The sequence below is a fragment of the Rhinolophus sinicus genome, chromosome 7 (genome assembly GCF_057876585.1).
Source record: "Rhinolophus sinicus isolate RSI-liver-muscle chromosome 7, RSI-T2T, whole genome shotgun sequence".
Lineage (NCBI taxonomy): Eukaryota > Metazoa > Chordata > Mammalia > Chiroptera > Rhinolophidae > Rhinolophus > Rhinolophus sinicus.
In genome coordinates this window covers 43,387,174-43,406,578 of record NC_142507.1, presented here as the reverse complement: position 1 = coordinate 43,406,578, position 19,405 = coordinate 43,387,174, and the positions used below count along the sequence as shown (strand labels likewise).

General features: G+C 41.1%; 1 protein-coding gene across 2 annotated transcripts; it reads right to left on the bottom strand.

The window, feature by feature from the left end:
• Positions 1–8,922: 8,922 nt before the first annotated feature.
• Positions 8,923–16,894, bottom strand: RBM15 (RNA binding motif protein 15). Of its 2 annotated transcripts, XM_019730470.3 has the most exons (3): positions 13,300–16,894; positions 9,944–10,053; positions 8,923–9,291 (listed from the first exon to the last, which is right to left on the bottom strand). In XM_019730470.3, exons 1-2 carry the CDS (start codon positions 16,160–16,162, stop codon positions 9,950–9,952), a joined length of 2,967 nt encoding a protein of 988 aa, XP_019586029.2. In that variant the 5' UTR covers positions 16,163–16,894; the 3' UTR covers positions 8,923–9,291; positions 9,944–9,949. The 2 variants fall into 2 exon arrangements, with proteins under 2 accessions (XP_019586029.2, XP_019586030.2); XM_019730471.3 differs by lacking the exon at positions 9,944–10,053.
• Between the last annotated feature and the right edge of the window lie 2,511 nt (positions 16,895–19,405).

The following is a 19,405-nucleotide window of genomic DNA, read 5'->3' as shown; positions in this document are numbered from 1 at the left end:
GCAGGGAAACATCTCTAACAACATACTGAAGAGCAGTATGTTAGGACCAAGGAAATGGCACAGGTATGTTTTAAAGGACAAGAGCTAATACTGTCTTCCTTCCAATATTGCAAAGCTGCTCAGTTTAGTATGTATTATTTACATACACCAGTCTGTAGATCAGAGGAGTTTGTCACACTTGATTAAGCAATTTCAAGACTAAATGCCCCAACTATGCAGCATAGCCCTCTGAAGCCACAGCAATAAGATGACTCACCAACTGGCAGGTGTCTTAGGTTCTATGAATAATGGGTGTCTGGCTGGACGGGAACAAATGTTTGTGCCCAACAGACGACCTCATCCTGCTCGGCTAAGAGGGGAGAAAGGCTTAAAAAATGGTTAGTATAGTACTTGTTTTACAATGTAAAGAATCAGACTTTGCTCCAAAGAAGAGACTTGTAATTCATGCAGACTTTTAAAATGTCCTGTGCATGTTATATGCCATTTTATATTTTCACTTATCAGAAGAGTACAACAGAGTAAGAGCTAGAAGAATAAAAATCAATTTTACGACCCCCAAATTAGAAATACTAACAGTGAGAATTATCATACTGAGTTCACTGCTTCAAGAAATCTGAAGTCAGAGTCACAAGAAAAATAAATCCATATTTAAACCCTCCTATTGTTTAATGACTTGATGTCAGTTTCCACGCAAGTGAAAATGAGTTCATATTTGAGTTCTAGTTCGCTGATGGATATCCGTATGTGAAAACTGACAGCATGCCAGTTAATAAGACATGGGTTTATAAATATGGAGTTTAAAAGAAACTTACCCTTTCCCTCTGTGCAGCTCTGACTTCCAACCCAGTTTCTATAGAAACAGGAGGACAAGTGCCAGTGACAGAAGTCTGACAATTAGAACTCATCTTTTAGTTGCTGAATAATAAAGTCATATCCCAAAGTCGGCTATAGGTTTCTGATTGTCAGTAGTTCCTAAAAAGAAACCCAGGAGGAAAAAAAGATGTTTAACCAATACTGTACTTAGAAACGCTCCCTCCTTTAAACTTGGGTATTAAAATAGAGGAGGGGGTCCCAATACCATATGTATTTTTAAAAATTTTATTAGATGTCTGAAGACATCTCTAAACTTAAGGAGTAGCAAATAAAAGGAAAAGCATCTTTAAAGGTTCAAAATACCTTTAAACCAATATATTAAAGAGAAAAAAAAAACTCATGTATCACAGAAATAAAGTATTTTCAAACACCAAACCTTAAAGTTCAGATTAATTCATTTTTGTGGAATGAATTTTCAGTAAGATTATAACATTGCAAAAGGTAAATTTCACAAATGAAATGTGTCAGGAAAAATTAATGACGATATAGCTAAGTCTCCACTAAAAACAAACCTCTCATGTCTCAGAGAAATCTATAAATCACAAATAAACCCTAGAAAAGTTTTCTACAGACCCTGACATTGCTGTGCTTAACGAAAAATCCCTCTAGAACATACGCCAATTTAAAAATTTAAAACCTGTGGGATGTGAGAATAACCTGGCTGCAGTTTTTCATCTGATATTGACATGATTGCTTGGTGAATGTATTTTAGAATCTTTTACCATAAAAACAAACACGACAAAAATATCATTCCTGTATCTAAATTGATGCGTTGCAATTTAGAGTATTTTCTGAACATTCATACTGGACCATTCTTTTTAATATATATGAACCTTAACATGAAATATATTATTTTTCACTGTGAACTTTAAGACAAATATAAATTAGATTCTTGGTTCTTATAGCCATGTGAGGAAAATCAGTTTATTTGTGAAGTGACTATTGTGTTAGAATTAAAACACAACGGCAATTAGGAACCACTCCTCAGTCCTGTCCATACCCATCTCCCCATAGAAAGTTCTCAACATACCTCCACCACATTTTCTCAACTATGGGCACCTATCAGCAAACACTGTCTCAAATATCGTCATCTGTATCTGTAAAAAATAACGTGTCCTACCTCACAATGAAAAGAGTAAACTAGAACAGAATAGGAAGGAGAGAAAAAATATAAGCATAACAAAATAATCAAGAAGATTGCAACCAACTAGGATTAGGCAATAGAACCCCTCCCTCTGTCTCGGTGGCAGAAACCTCTGGTCATTTGCTGGTCACCAGAAGCTCAATACCTAAGAACTCTTCTGTTCCTACTTTTCTTGTCGAGCGTATTTCTTAAATGCTTTAAAGGACATGATTGACTAATGCACAAATCTGAGGATCTTATTCATATAGGATAAGATTCTAATCACCTATTTTTATTACAAAGAACATTTATGTACCTACAGCTTAAGTAGTACATCTCAAACTTTAAAGGATTGAACTAAAACTCAAATCACCTGGGGATATCAGTCCATGCGGTAGGTCTGGGGTGAGGCCCTGCAATTCTATATTTCTAATAAGCTTCCAAGTGATGCAAATGCGGCTGGTCTGAGGACCACACTTTCAATAGCAAAGATTCTAGAAGACTAAGCAGTATACCTACTGTACTGAACCCAAATTTTACTCCAAAAAGTTTTTGATTTTGATTTTCTAACAGTCCTTAAGAGGTTGATGATGTGTGTGTTTGTATGTTTAAGATTTGTCTCTAGAGCAGTAGTTCTCAACCCTGGCTACACAGTACAATTACTGGGGCACTGAAAACAAAACAAAAGCAATCCTGGGAACCTGGCAGAGTCCCACTTGACCTATATCAATTTAAATGAATCTCTGAAAGTCCCAGCTATTGGTATTAAAGTTTCTCGGGAGATTCTACTGTGCAGCCCGGTTTGAGACCTCTGCTACAGAATGCAGAAAAATTCTAATGAAGAAATCCAGTTTACTGAAGATTTCTGTATATAAAGATCATACACAAACTAGATGCTTCCTTTGGGTGCGAGGTAAAACTATTGTCAATTTCTATATGCTAAAATACAAATTTTATGGAACATCAATTTCCCAAAATAATACAATACTTAATACAATATTAAGATATTTAATAAAAATAGATTATGTATATACCATGTTTCCCAGAAAATAAGACTTAGCAGGATCATCAGCTCTCATGCATCTTTTGGAGCAAAAATTAATATAAGACTGGGTATAATATAATACAATACCAGGTATAATATACTATAAAATACCAGGTCTTACATTAAGTTTTGCTCCAAAAGACACATTAGAGCTGATGGTCCTGCTAAGTCTTATTTTCGGGGAAACATGGTAGCACCTCAAAGCATTCATTTTGCCTGTAATGATAGTTCTACTCTAGACATAGATGTAATAACATGCTTATGCATCAATTTTTTTTTAAGGCCTTTTCCTGAGTAAAAGGAACCTGTTGGTCACCTGAGAAAGGTCAGATACCAGTTCAGCACTTAAAAATTATACAAACACATGTATCTGGTTTGCACAGGATAACAGCCATTCCACAGAAAGACCCTCTTAACTAATTTTTAGTTAGCAAGTTTGGTTTGATACCACTAGTGAAATTACAAGTTATGAAATATAGAAGGCATGGTCAGTGTGTTACAGCAGAAACTATATATGACTACAGCGGAAACTGTCATGACAGCCTGCTGACAGTAGAGAGAATAAGAAAAAACATGTTGAGAAAACATGGTAGTAGGAAGAAGACGGCCAACAATTATGAGCTCAAAAAAGAAATAAAATCTCTATTATGGTATTTAAATAAGGAACACTGCTGATCTCTGAAGAACACATCCAGTCTTACAGAGAATCTGAAATGCTAATTTATCTTTGAAGAAAATCATATCTTCGACTTGTTAAGTGGCTGAAAGATTTCCTTTTCTGAATTACTTATACTGCGTTGGTCTTCGATTACTGTAGCTAATTAATTCTTCAACTATTTGGTTTCTATTATATACAAGGCATTTTCTAGATCTTGGGAATAATTTAAAGACGTCTGGAGGAAATGTATATTACTTTCCTGAGAGTCAAATCTTGACCAAATCATATCACTCCTCCTGCTTAAAACCTCCACTGGCTTTCCACTGCATTCGACATTTAGAATACAATCCAAACCCTTTATTCTTGGCAACAAGGCCCTAACTTATAGTTTAGTATCTCCCTTCTTCCATCATAATGTAAGCTCCATGATGAAAGAGAAACTTATCTGTTTTATTCACCAATATACTCCCAAGAGCGAGAATAATGCCTGGGACATAATAGGTACCTAAATATTTGAAGAATTAATTAGCTACCCTATCGAAGACAAACCAGTATTGATAATTCAAAACAGGAATTCTTTCCAACTGTTTACAAGGCAACGATACACTCAATTTACCTATAATTCCTTTCTGTATCCATCCTATTAGAAACCTAGTTAGAAGGTGGTAGACAGGTGACGGTTCCTGGAAATGAACATTCCTGGAAAACAATTTACGTGTACACATACATACACATACTCAATCCTGGAATCACTTTCAATTTTAAGTTAGACTATCGTCACGTTGTTTTCAGATTAACATCTAAAACCTCAAGGATATCTCAATCAGTTCCTGGCTGTGTGTCCCTTAGCCAACCCACAACTTTTCTGGTATCCTTTTAGCATTTCATACACAGTGGCCCTTCTTCACAGACTGTTACAAGGCAAAACTAGAAACTAAGCTGGCCTGAATTCCTTGGAGAAATAATTACAGGACTATAAAACTGTTGCTTAAGTACACTTTTAAGTGATAAATTCTATGGCATTTGTGGTTTCATTCTGCTTGTCTCTGCAACAGCTTTGAATTGAGCTTCTGGAAACTCTTCCTCTCAGCTTCAGAGACAGAATATTATTCTGGCTCTCCCACCTGGGCTTCTTTTCCCACAGTATCTTCCTTTCCCGTCTTAAACACAACATTACCCCAGTTACATACTCCAGCACCCCACTCTCTGTGGGTCACTGTTGCTCAACATCCGGCCACTGAGCACAGACTACATCAGAACTGAGCTGGGGAGCTTGTCAAGAACAGACTCCACGCTGGCCCTAACAAACCCCAGGATGTCTGGGATTGGAGCCATGGGCCTACGTTTCCCAACAACGAAAATACTGGTATACTCTATAGTCTGAAATCCACTGCCCAGGCATTTTCTCAAGTTTGCAGCTTTAATTCCATCCCAGCCTCCAGAAAAAGGACAGTCTAGTGACTAAAAGCCCGAGCTGGAACAGACCTGGTTAGAACCCCGGCTCTACCACTCGCTATCAGATTATGGCCTGTGGTGAGACTTACACGAGACCATGTGTGTAGAGGACTTGGCAGAACGTTGGCCTGAAGGAGGCCTTTAACAAATGATTGCTATTATTAGTACTAGGCTTTATATCGATATGCCTCAACTGATTATGCATTCTCATTCCCCACGCTTCTCAAACTGGTTTGCCCTTCAGGATTCTGTTTTTGTTGACCCAATCATTTTACTAGTTTTCCAGGCTTCAGCCTACACCGTTTCCATCAATCAACAAGCTGCTAGATAATTATTCATGCTTGTCTGCCTGACATTTCAATCCCAACCTTCCTCCTCCATTACACATCCTTCTCTAACTAACAAATTACTTTGTAAAGCCTTTCTTGACCGTCCTGGCTTACAGTGACTCGTTCATATACTCATTCATATACCATATCACCTGTAAAAAGTCATTAGCAAATCAAATACTAGCCTGTGACATCTCTCCTATCGCTGTCTTCAACTGTGAACTTTACTCAAGATGTAATATTTACCTGTTTATATCTAGTTTCTCCACAGTATAAACTGCTGACTGGGGTAGAGACTATTTGATACTTTCTTTTATATGCTCACCACCTTAGTTCTTAATATACAACCAGCATTCACATGATTACACAAAAACCCTACCTGAAAGCTTAACATTACAGCTTTCAGGTAGAAGCATGTTCAATAATTTTACCTTAAGGTCAAAATCTCTTCTTGGTTGCTAAGAACAATATTGTCTGGTTTGAAGGAATTTTGTCAGTCAATAAATTCCTCTGCTAACAACTTAGAACTAGGTTATAATTCAAGTTATTAAGTAAAAGGGTCTTTTAACCAGGGAAACTTAACAAAAGAGTAAACTGGGAGATAAAGGTGATACTCAGATAAGCCATAACCAGATACCCTATGGTAAAAAGAAAAACAGATGTTGAACAAGCCTTAAGCACTAAATTTATTGCCTCAGGTAAATGGCTTGTAAACAATGTGCCTTAAGCTACAGAAGTGGTAATTTTAAAAATCTAGGTCGTTTTATTAGTCAGAGTAATCCCTATTTTCAATTTTAATACTCACAGCCAGGCTTTTCAAAATGAGCACAAGTCAATTCAGAGGTGTTTGTGCAACTATTTCCTTTCGAGTAGTACCCTAAATTCAGATCATATGAAAGACACTGGGAAACCACACAAATAATTCACAAGGGCAGTTTCCAATTTATAAACCAGAATTCTAGATCTAATAATCAACCCAATTAGTAATTTTTCCTTCATGGTGTAGCTGGAAATAAAGTGATTTCATGAGCAGTTTCAAAAAACTGTCATACTGTGTACCTTTCCATTTTGTATACAGTTTCATATACAAATAAACAAATGCCCTGTTGCAAGATTTCTTCTTGTTTTTGAGATGAAGTCTGAGACCTTAGAAACATACCAAATATGTAGAAATATGTAAAGAGTGTAACAATCTTCCTCAAATCGCTATAGTGATTTACAATATTTGTTTACTAGTTGGAAAAATTACTTAATGGGCTTTCAATGTGAACTAGCCAACGAAAGAAAATACACTGGAAATTGACATTCCCAACAGGTATAAAATGTTTAAAGACATGTAGATAAGAGGTCATTTAGCAAAGCTTTAGAAGGCAGCCAACGCATAAGCAGATGTTGTAAAAACCCTTAAGACACACTAGGAACCTGAAAATAACCACCGTACTTCACTTTTCCCCTTTGGAAAGAGATGAAAAAAATTTCATGAAAAATTCTATTAAAAAGTTTTGACCCCATTTAAAATAAAGCCAAGGAAACCTAAGTCATATTATACACGAAAAAAGTTGTGCTTATATTAAGTTGCCAAAGCCTCACACTTGATTAATATCAGGAGGAGGGGCTGGAAGGACTCAGGCTTGTAGGACTAAATGGAAAATGAAAATGATGGTAAGAGCAAAGACTAGATTGTTCTCAACATTGCCTATTCACTTCTCTAAAATTGTAGTCGTCTAATTTTATAATTAAATTAATCTCTCTGTGGGACAAGGAAAAAAACTAACCATTTTGGTAAAATTATTCATCATTCCCAGTCTGATAGCACATTTTTTTTTTTTTTTTTGCTATATAATATTGTTAACTTGCAGATTTAGAAATCAGCAACGTTTTTGTAACAGTAAATTCTTCCAGCACCATTACATCACCACTAAGTGTGAAGGTCATGTTAATGGAAAATGTCAAAATTTTAAAGGACATCAAGGCTGTAGGTCCCAAATCCACAGCCAGGATTTTAATACTTTGGCTCCCACATTAAAAGAATTGTTTCAAAGGTTAAAAGAAATTTAAAAAATACAAATACCAAGGAGAACAAAAGTTGTGGCCCGGGATTTCATAAACACAACACTTCGGTGAAGGGGAGGAAGGTACAGCAGCAGAGAGCCCGAGGCCTTCCCGAGAAACACGCCCCAAACATTAGCAGCCCTCACCCTATTAATTAGAATGCATTTGACCTCTAAAAACCCTCTTACCTGTTTACAAGAGTTTACACAGCTGTCTGCCACTGGAACACCACCTTGCAGAGTATAACCTTGGCATCCTCTGTTGACAATCACCTGTTGCCTAAGTTATCGTCATCCCGCATGGACACAGACAGCACTAGGGCTCTTCCATCCGAGGTTACAATTCAAAACAAGCCCAACAAGCCTGCATTTCAAGGTGGTCTTCGTCTGCAACTAGGTAAGTTTAAAACTGGCAAAAAACAATGGTGTCTGAAGCCAATGGTGCAGCACTGCTGGCTTCCTCTTGAACTCCAGCGTTGTCACTGTGCACCGAAGTCTCCTGCTGCAAACAGGGGAGTTGTTCTCCTGTACTGGGAACAGCTTCCAAAGCTCAGGAGCCCCTGTGCAGGACAATGCAGGAACTAAAGGCAAACACTTTTCCTCCTTAAGGATGCCTCCATTTTTTTTCCTCACAATCTGTACTACCAACCGAGGTGACAGGGCCTGAGTGTGCGTTCGTACCTATGAAACCGTCACGGTGCATGCACATCCAAGGCATGTGGAACCACAGGTCAAGTAAGGCACAGATACCAAGTAACGGTTCTAATTACAAACGCTAGCTCTCAGGAACTCTTCATCCATTCAGAACTAAACCCATCACTGCATACCTCTGGGAAGAAGCCCCTGGAGATGGAGGAGCTCCTCAAATGTGTCAGGAAAGGCTTTATTAACATCATCATTAACATTTAAAAAGCAAACGGAGCATTCTCCTTCTTTTGGCAATTTGGTGCAAATGTTAAGTGCAAGATAAAGCAACTGCAAACTTTTCTTCAAATTAAAAATGAAACTAAGGCCACAAACGTGATGGGTGAACAAAATAAATCAAAACTTAAATTTCAGCAACTCCGGCTCTTCAAACCAGCAAAGCCCCCGACTCGTGCACTGTGGCGAGGCTTACGGTGCGTGCCCCGGCTTCTTGTGTGCCAGCAAACAGCACCTTTTCCTCATCAAGTTGAGGACTGAGAAGCAAACGATCCCCTTCACTGCAAACAAAGGGGGTCACAGTAACACTAGCGATCCTTCAGAATTCACACACCGCGATAGTCAAAATGATGGTCTCCCTGCTTCTTGCTCAAGACATACAAGATCTGAGCAGCAGCAAGTAACCCCTCAGCTGCAAACAAAGGGGTCAAAGGTTTGCCGTCAATTCACTTCCAGGCAGAAAAACATTTTCCTCAAAAGAAACAATTTATTTAGAATAAAACAAAAGCAGCTCAACTGTGAGCGCACGTTTGAGTGACAGCTACTTTTAAGCTGTGTGAGCCATAAAAAGGGTTTTTCTTTACTTTTCCAGAAATCTTGTGTACACAGCACAAAGCAAGAGGTCATTTTTTTTCCACTTAAAACACCGGCATTGGCATCACAATAGCAGATACACAACTTTAAGCTGCCATTTTAGTAAAATGCACAAATACTAAACAGATTAGCTTTCTTCCATCAAGAGGCCCATGTAAACTCCACATGAGCCACAACTTCTCTTCAAAAAGGTCCATTAGAGTTTTGAATTCCGTATCTTCATCCGCTGTTCACCAGTTTTGCTTGCAGGGGGGAAAAAAAGGTTATTCAGTACAAATGTTTACAATATTAAAAATATATATATTTCCCCTATGCCATTATAGATGAAAAAAACGCTAACAAGACCTTCCTGGATAATCCACCTTGACTTCAAAAAGCACCAATAATACCCACTGGCACAAACCCTGAAATGAATTTACTGTATGAACAGACAAGTAACAAGTAGAACAGTAGGGTGGATTTTTTTAAAGACTGCAATTAAGTGTGGATTATAGGACTGAAAATATCCTTTATAGTCACGTAACTGAATAAAACATGTTGGAAAACATTCAGAAAAAGCAAGTGTATAATCAATATATTCTACATATAACTTAAAAAAAAATGGAACTGTAAAAAGGTAAAGTTCAGTCAAACTTCTTCTACCCCCTCTATTTTCATTCTGAAATTTACATGGAGCAATACAGAACTGCTCCATTATTGTAGAGGGGTCAAGATATAAAGCCATTTAAAAATCCACCTTTATCTGTGTTACCAAAGACAGCAGCTGTTATTTTAACAAAACACTCAAAACACTTGCTGAACAGTCAAAGAACACTTTAGGACTTTGACTTTTCAATGCTGTTTAAATCACACATATAAAACTTTTCATCACTCTAGACAGTTCACTATGGTTACCTGAAATCATTTTCTCCCCTTAGGGATATCACTATAACCAGATGTTAACAAAGTCAGCTCCACTTCTCTCTTCTTTTTCTCATACCGAACTCCTATCTCAAAACCATGCACTGTGGCAGAGACAGAAAAAAAATATGTCCAGAAATTCTCTCCAAAAATTGTTTTTCACGTGAAAGGTCATAAAGGCCCTCTTCTCAAGAGGATTTCCTAATTCTGTTACCACAGTTTTTGGTGAATGGTGTCTATATGGACCCAAATTGCAGTTCGAGCTGTACCTGCATAATGAGCAATTTCACTGTCTAAACAAAGTGGATTTAAAAACAATTTTTTTTAAAAACACTGTCATTGAAAACCTGCTCATAAAAGTTTCTAAACAAACCTAAACAGTGTTTGACTCTGAACGCTCAAACACACCTTATTTTTTTTAACTACAGTACCTTAAATGATGTAATTAAGAAGGGCCAGAGTATATTACCTTCAAAATGTGACAAAAGCTTATTATACCAGCCAGAGAATGGACATTTTAAGATGTAATCCAAAGGGAAAACTCTATCTATGCTCACTTAAGAGTCAAAGTATACATCTTAAATCAGGAATTTAAATTTTTATGTTGAAAATTCTTTATAAGAATCCCAGTTACGACCAACAAAATATTTAAAAATTGGCTAGGAACTGAATGCTTGCTTAATTTTCCATAAGCTTTGAAACTGTGATCTAAAAGTCTTAATTAGCTTAATGTTTTTCACCAGTAATACTTAATAAGTCATTAAATCATGTTAACGAAGAAATTTTCTTTCCATTCATTTGAACCGAGTTCCAGAAACATCAACTAATCAAGTATTTTCTTAAGTATAAGAAAAAACTGGTTGTTACAAAGAACACCCAATGCTGAGATTATGAAATTCTGATTAGTAAGAATTAGAACCAGTTTTAGACTTTTGCTTTCATTCCATTCTGAAGGTTTAAGTAGTTTACCAATATTATAAACTTGCACAACAGAATGGGCAACACAAATAAGAGATTCATCTGATGGCACTCTGTAGGTAAGCATCAAACTAAACAGTTATTTATAATACATTCATTTAGAAATGATATCAAACCATTGTTTCAAAAATACTGAAGCACAAATTTCCCGGATCTAACAAAAGCTGCAATGTCAGATAAACATTCTAACATGGAGCAAAAACCACAGTACTCCTCAGTAAACTGTAGCATCAACTTTAAAAAAAAAAAAAAAAAAAAAAGGAAAGAAGAAACGGAAAAAAACCATACTTTGGATTATCGTAAATCAGATGTCAAGGACTTCACTCTCTAAAAGAGCAAAATCATTTGTCCAGCCATCTTATCAAAAGATATTCAAAAGTTAATGGTTAGTGAGATTTAAACTGGAAAAACGTATCTAGTGAAACTGTACTGAAGCCATGTATACACAGACTGCACACTTGAATTAGTTTCTAAACAGGTGCCTACTCCATATTAGCATGCCAACCACGGCCTTTTAAAAGCAAAAAGCACCCAAAGTTTTAATTGTAGGATTTCAGGTATTTTCCCTACAGGCTAACCAAGGGCCTGTGTGCTTACAGCTTAGTACCTTCCTTCTCTCAAAATGGCTTAGTTTTTCCAGTTTAAAAACAGAAGAACACAAAAACCTCCAAACCTAAAAAAAAAAAAAAATTTATGAATGCATAGTGAAAACCAAAAAGTATGACACAGCAGTGATAAGGCTTTCATGCTGACATGCATTAGACACCTATCATATCAGAAAATAATAAATTACATGACATCTCCCTGGGTTATTATTGGTGCTATTTTAAAACTACCAGCTTTGATAACAGAAAGAAAACAGTTGGGTTCTGCCAGGCTTTCAATAAGTCACTTTCACAGAATAGAAACATGACCATGATCCAAAAGGTCCTAAAGTTTCTAATCATAATTAAATATCAAGGGCCTTAGCTAAAATCCTCAGTATATAAATCAAGGGGGGTAGAGAAATAAACTTACTAATGACCTGAGAAACTAGGGGTGGGGACAGAGAGATAGACGAAAAAAGAGGACAAAAAAAAAAAAATTATCCATTACTGTTAAGCAGGAAAAGTCCTTGTTAAGAGGCAGAAGTGAATATAATCTTCAGCTATGAAGAAAACCATGACGGTGGGTTAAATTATTTTAAATTAATTCCAGATGTTTGGGAAAAACAATTAAAAAGGGTTTTCCTACACTGACATTTCAATTCTCTGTAGTTGGACACCGGTGAAAATATTAAACACAAGATTTCAAAGATATTCAAAACATTTTCAATAATGTAACGTCATCGCTCCTGTTAAATAGGAAAATAAAAATACAAGCAAAATTTTAAAAGAGCATATCAAAAGCATTTCACGATGACTTTCAAAAATTCTGAAATCTAGACATGGCTGATTAATGCCCACTGAAACAAAAGATGACTTACGAGCCTGCAGACAACTCCTCTTTCTATTATTGAAATCAGGAATTTGAATGGATACAAAAACAAAAACTCATCTTTGATGAAAAACACTTAAGTTTTGAAATGTGCACAATTAGAAATGTACCTGTTACAACTCTGAAAAAAGCCAGTAAAAACACCACCACACACCAATAACTGACCAATGAATTCTGATTTTAAAAGCACCTACTCATTCCTTGCATACTAGTGTAAGCATAAGACACATGGTTTGTAACACACTCCTCAATTTTTACTGATCACAGCTACAAACCAAAAGTGCATATACGGGATACAGAACTCAAGAACTAATGATAAACATGTGTATGTTAAAGTAAACTCGGAATAAACTGTATTTTAAGAGAAATACTCAAATACCTAAAATAATTACACTATACAGTTTACCAGCTTACACTTTTGAGTTCCCTGATCAAATTTTTTCGGCTATACAAATAACATTTCTGGTACAGGAATTATTTGCCCACATACTAATAGAGGCATTTTTAGGGGTGTATTACCATCTTTATACAGTCGGTAGGCTCCTTTCCCCAAATTCTGACTTTTCAAAATTTTGGTTTTGTAACTTTGAGGAGTTTTTTAAGCTCAAGGTTAAAAAAGAGAAAAACTGAAGAGGAGGAAAAAAGTTACTGATAAAAGTGGGAACTCCTAATTAAAGTAAATCCTTCTGCCTGCTACCTTTAGGGCATCTCACTTAACATAATAGCTAAACTGTCTTGACGTCTATTTTAAAGAGGTTTATAAAAATATAAAAAAGAAAAAAGCTACAACTAATTAAAAAGAAAATTCCCTCTGATGCTGTATCCCATTATACATCACAAAACAGGAACCGTGTCAAAGTAGTAAATACAAGTTACACATGGACTTTAGGACGCACCACGGACAATGACCATGACCAGGTAATCTTCTTCAGATTTGGCCAGTGCCTTGGCAGGAGAATCCAGGAACTGCTGGGAGAACTCACACGGTGGGAAGGCATGAAGGACCCCGGTGTTTTCCTTGTCTTTGTTGCCCCCCACAGGGAGGCTGATCACCCCAGCAGCCTGCTTTTGCTTTAAATAGGACACCAGGTTCCTAAGTGGCCTCTGAGTAGAGGTGGCAGTGTCTGATGTGGCTGAGGAAGAGGAGAATCTGCTGTCAGAACTTCCAGGCACAGCCAGAAGAATGGCATAACCATTGGGCCCTGCCACTTTGATGCGTCGAGTTACTTCATCCAACTTGGGCTGGTCTAAACGAAGACGCTGAGTGATCTTGAGCTGGGCCACTTTGCCTCCAGTCGAGCCCTCCACAAGAAGACTGCTAGCCACTTGAAGGTCACCCTGCAACAGATGCATGTTGGACGGAAAGTTGCTGTTCTTCAATAGAAGCATGCCCTGCCAGGCCAAACAGAGCTTGGGAGAGGCTGATGCTGCAGGAGCTGTTGCACCATCCTGTTTCTGGGAAGGGGACTTCAGCTTCGACGAAGCAGCGCTGCTGCTGGCTGCACTCCCATCAGACCGGTCTTCTTTTTTCAGAGGGCTTTTTCCCTCAGTGGCAACAGCTGTCCTGTGCTTCCTATCGCGTTCAGCTGATGCCGAGTTTTTGCGGTCTCGCTTGTCACCCTGGCTCTTCTCCAAACTCCCTCGTCTGTCTCTGATTGGAGAGGGCCTTTCCAAGAGAAGACGGGAAGATCGATCATTGTCACTGTTGTAGCGATCCCGACTACTGCTCAAGTCTGGACTCCGGTCAGGAGAAGGAGCGCAGTGACGTTTTCGTGGCCGGTCACTCTCCGGGGACCTATCCAGATGCCGTCCCCCACTCTCGTCAGGCAGCCGTCGTTTCCTAGGCTGGTCTCTGCTGCTGGGCAGATCTCGCTCACCTCTGTCCCGGTCCAAGGACCAGCCATCCCGCCTGCGATCCAGGCTGTCCAGTGCCTCATAAGCAGGCACAGCACTAGCTGCAGTCCGAGTGCTGCGTTCCCGGACTGGGGGCGGTGGTGGCACCCAATCAGAGTCAGTATAAAGGTCCCTATCACGATCTCTGTATAGTAAGGGTGGTGTCCGATCCCGAGCACCCCTCAAAGGGTCAGGTGCCCGATGTCCAAAAGCATCTGTCACCAGTTCATAATGAGTTAAGGGAAGAGGCTGCAGATACTGCTGCTGGTAACGATGTTCTGTGTCTGCAAAGTCTACTCTAAGGCGACGATCTGGGCCACCAAGTGGAAAGCCCCGCATATGGGTCCAGGCAGCATGAGCTGCATCCAGGCTTTCATACTGGATATAGGCCCAACTATCACCTTTGCGGTAGTCTATGGTGCGTATGGTGCCAAATCGGTCAAACTCCCGTGCCAGAGCAGCAAGAGGCACCCAGGGTCCCAGGCCACCTACCCAGAGACGGGTGGTGGGTGTAGCTTTACCATAACCAATTTTGATAGGATTCCGAATTATAATTTTGCCAGACATTGCTAGTTTGGCCCGGTGAGACATGTCTAGGTTCTCAAATTTGAGAAAGCCATAGGTACTTGTCTGGCCCCGAGAAGGCCTCTTGATGTCTACTTCTGTAATGACTCCAAAGCGATCAAAAGCCCTTCTTAGATCACTCTCTGTCACAGTGATGTCTAGGTTGCCCAAGAAAAGCGTCCGGTTAGCTCGCTGATCGTCCTCGGGTGAGATCTCATCCACTTCTCTGAAAGGGGCAGCACCTGCTCCAGCGCCCACCCTTGGCTCAAGACTGTATGCTGGGCGCACTCTCTCATAGAACGAGTAGTCTCGCTCTCTCTCCAGGTCCCGGGGTAATGGTGGCGGAGGTGGAGGGGGCAGGCGGCCAAGGGCCAACTGCTGCAACCGGTAGTCTCTGTATCCCAAGGCTGCACCACCAGGGGAAAGTGATCTCTGGCCTCCACCACCCCCTCCAGGGGGGTGCCGGTGACCACCTACAGAGGCCCCGACCACGCTGGATGACGGAGGATAAGGATCTTTGTCTAAAGGGGAGCGGCTGCGACGCCGGCTCACATACACAGCTTCTATCTTCAGGGGCCGGTCATAGAGCACAAGGCGGCCTCTGGCATGCTTGGCCGCCCGCGCGTCCTCTGGCCGCCGGAAGTTCACAAACGCTACGCGCTCATCCCCGCTGCCACCCGAGAGATGACTGATTTTGACACTTACATCACCGAAGCGTTTAAACTCGTGAAACAGTCCGTCCTCCACCGCTTCGTCACTCAGCTGGGACCCCAACTCGCTTATCTTCAGTGTCTTGTACTCCCCGCCGTCCCCGCCGCCAGGAGCTGAGGAGGCGGCCCCAGAGGAACGTGACTCCCCGCCTCCACCCCGGGAGCTGCTGCGCGACTCGCCCCCGCCCGAGGAATTTTTAGTGCCTGGGGAACTGTAACTATGTAAGCGGCTACTGGAGCTGCCCCCACCAGTATCATACTCGCGGCTGCCACCTCGGCTGCTGGACTTGTCCAGATGAAGGCTGCGCCGCGACCCGCCGCCGCTGTCGGTCTTTCCGCTGCTGCTCCCATTGCTGCCACCAGAGCCCCCTAACTTCTTGCTCCGCTCCCCGCGGGAAGTCGAATCCTCACCACCACGAGAGCGTTTGGGTTTGACTGGGGAGCGCTCTTTTCCCTTCATTGTTGCGGGTCGTCGGAGGTCGCCTCCGCGGAGCTGACTAACCCGCCGCTCCGCGCTCGTTTCACACAGCGGAACCGCATGCCGCCATCTTGGACTCCGCCGCTGCAAAGGATCCCGCCCCGCACTCCTCATTGGTCAAGCAGCTCCCCTCTTCTACAGTTTCATTGGGAAAATTACTTGTCTGTCTTTACATCTCTCCGCGCTCCGGGAAGGAGCCCGCCCGACCACTGTTATTGGGTTCCCAACGCCTTAGTCGGAGTACCTCATTGGTTATATTCGTTGTCCATCTTAACGGTTCCTCGCGCCAGGCTCTAGCTCCGCCCCTCGCACTCTATCGTCACCTGACCCAAAGTCTGGAGGCGTTGATTGGACAAAAAGTGTGCTCTGTAACGGTACTTCTTGCGCGGTGAAAGCAGTGGTTCCACCTCCTCATCCCTTTCATTGGTTTAGACCCCGTCCTTCAACCCACTATTTGGGAAGTCGGGCCATCTGTTCTGGAGTCTTTCTGAGAGGCCGCCTCACAGCGATCTCGCGAGAAACAGCGCTCCTACTTTCGACCCTTTCTTCCAACTCCTCTGGCGGCTGAAAGAAGTTTGAATCTGATTGGATGACAGTGGTAAAATCGATAGGCTGAAATAACTGTCCATCACTCGCTTAAGCGGGTAGACCCACGTACTGGTGGAGTGGACTGAAGGTGAAAGTGTAGAACTCGCGCTTGCTGTGCGACGTCATTAGACGTCGCGAGATGGTGACCCGGGGACAGCTCCGCCTCCCCGCGCTTTCGGCGTTCTTCCTTCAAATATTTGTCGGGTCCCGTGGGGTACTTGATTTGGTTGCGCCTTCGTCTCCCCACTTTCTACCCACAAATCCCTCTGGAAGCCGTTCCGGAGCGGCCAGCGGGCAGCATCTTAGTCCCTCCGGCCTGTTCGTCAACAGCCTAAAAAAGCCCTACTCACCGCTCGAGCGAGCGCTGCCCGCGCGGTCCCTAGAGCCCGCGGGGCACGCTAGGCCGGGAGTTCACACGGTTCGGGACCACACTAACGCCCCCGGGGCGGGGCGGACGTCGGGCGCGGGCTCTTGGGGTCACGCAGCTACGAAGCAGCGCAGTCGAGACACAGCCTCGCTCGGGAGCCCAGGTCTCCTTGGCGCGTCCCGTTCCTGCCCAAGTCCCCCGAGCAACCGAAGGGAGTGACCGACGCTCCCAGCTTCGCTGCCCGCATCGGTGGCCCGGACTGTCGGGCACCGCGAACGTGTCTGTGGGCTTCCTGCTTTATGTTGCGAATTCACATGGATTGGATTTTGTAGTCGTGTAATAAGAGTATGTTTGTGTTTTATATGTCATGCCCCTCTCCGTTAAATAATCGAGTGAAGTCTACGCTCCCTGCACACGTGTCGCATTTTTTTTTCCTCTTGCTTCTTGTATCTCCCGGCAGTTCGCCTGTCACCCCGTTATTCGATATTAGAACTCAGTGGCACAACTACCTTGCTGTCTATGAATCCACCTCTTTGGGCTTCCTCAATCATCTGCTTCAAAATCCAACTTTCATTCTTTCCAGAGACCTTTATTGTGTCAGACAATAAAGCACCTATTATGCGAGGTGCTGGTGATACCGAGATTAGAACAGGTACAACCTTTGCCCTGCTGCTCGCTGTAGTGCTGAGTTCATCACAGCCCTTAGGCTTTGTGCAGTCCTCCCAGATATGCTCCGGGCAGAAGTTATGAGGATACGTGTATTGATTCTCTCTCGTCCACCACATCTCTCAAGGTTCAATATGGAGTAGAGAATGGGAGATGTTTTAAAACATGACATTTTTAAGGTAGCAATAATGTCCATCAAACTGAAACCTGAACTTGAAAACTTTTAGGGGCTGCAACCTGTTTAGCCTCCCCTCAGCCATTCTTCTCTTTCTAAATAATCTTGAGGAAGGAGACGATGGGCGCCTTTTCTCTCTTGATTAGATCAAAGAAGTTTGAAAGACGCCCAATATAGCAAAGCATGAAAATCCACAGTATTGTGGTATGTAGACAGACTCATTGTATTAAAACTAGCTGTTAAAGCTTTATAAATCATGAAACCGTGTGTATAATATACTATCATTTGTGGTTTTAAAAATGATATGTATGTATGTGTATATATATTTTGTAAATATTTGTAGAAACTTCATTGAGAATACTTGGGAAATTGTTACCAAGATCATGCTGAGGGAGGGTCTGAGGGTTTCAGTAGGAGAGAAACTTAACTTTTCATTGTATACCTTTATGCATTATTAAAACTTGTTTTACCATATGCATGCTGTTACTGTTTCATATTTTTAAAAATATGTATTATTTTTAGCTTTCCTTAGAACTATTTTCATGGAAAAAGCAGAATACTATACAGAACTCTGATGTACCCAACACCCAATTTCAACAACAATCAACCCATGTCAATTCTGTTTCATCTTTACTCTCTTCCCACTCTAACCCCCCCTTCATTATTTTGTTCCAGGCTTATCTGGTACATTATCTGCCCCAGACATACAATCAGTCATTTCTCCAAAGAGTTCTGGTTCCTTTTAGTGGGAAATAATATTTAAAGACAAAAATCTGAATGCTAGAAGATTTAAAAAAAAAAGAAAAACACCAACAACCAACACATTATGTGTAAAAGCACAACACAAAAATCTTCACATATGGGGTTTTAATCTATTGCAAGGTTATATTAATACAACACAAATTGAAGGTAAGTCATTATCTGATTACTTAAGGTAATAGCCAATGCAAATAAACCAGGCTCCAGACTGACTTTTTGGCCTAGATTGTCCTGCTTAAGTGACTCACTGATCAACAAAAGAGAAAATGACCAAATCAGTATAGTTTCCCAAACCTCATAATAGTGAGTGAGGGAACACGAGAGAATTCAGGGAGCGGGGACCAGTATGAGTGGCAGTGCCTGAGTCTCTGCTTGGTGTGGTGCCTTGCCATATGTGATCCTAGCGAGCTTGGGGAAGCTCCTGCCCATAGCTGGCTTCAGCACGAGGGCTTGCCTAAGGGGACTGATAGCCAGTCTGGTGTCTAGAGGATGGGTAGTTCAGTCGGTAGATAGTACAGGCCTGAATTTCATTACCGGTAACAGAGCCAAAATACAGCCTGTGATGTGTGTGTCCATGTGTCCATGAATAATGGACTGAATAATGACATAATATGTTGATTCTCATTGTAGTCAAAATAAGGTTTTGTCATTTCCTTTCTGTTGTTTAAAGTATGAAGCTGCTTAGTGAGGTTGAATCAGCCTGTTTTCACTCGTGAGCTTTAGGGAGGCCTGAGAGGATAAAAGTGATTCATGGTTTAAAGGGCCAAGACTCTGAACACTTTTTCTGGTGTGAGTGATGGAG

Excerpts from the sequence above, each read along its gene's own strand:
- RBM15 (XM_019730470.3), bottom strand. The coding sequence starts at position 16,162 with ATGAGGAGTGCGGGGCGGGATCCTTTGCAGCGGCGGAGTCCAAGATGG. Across the intron at positions 10,054-13,299 it reads GGTCATGGTCATTGTCCGTG|TGCATGGTTTTGAGATAGGA; the intron begins GTGCGTCCTAAA and ends TCTCTGCCACAG.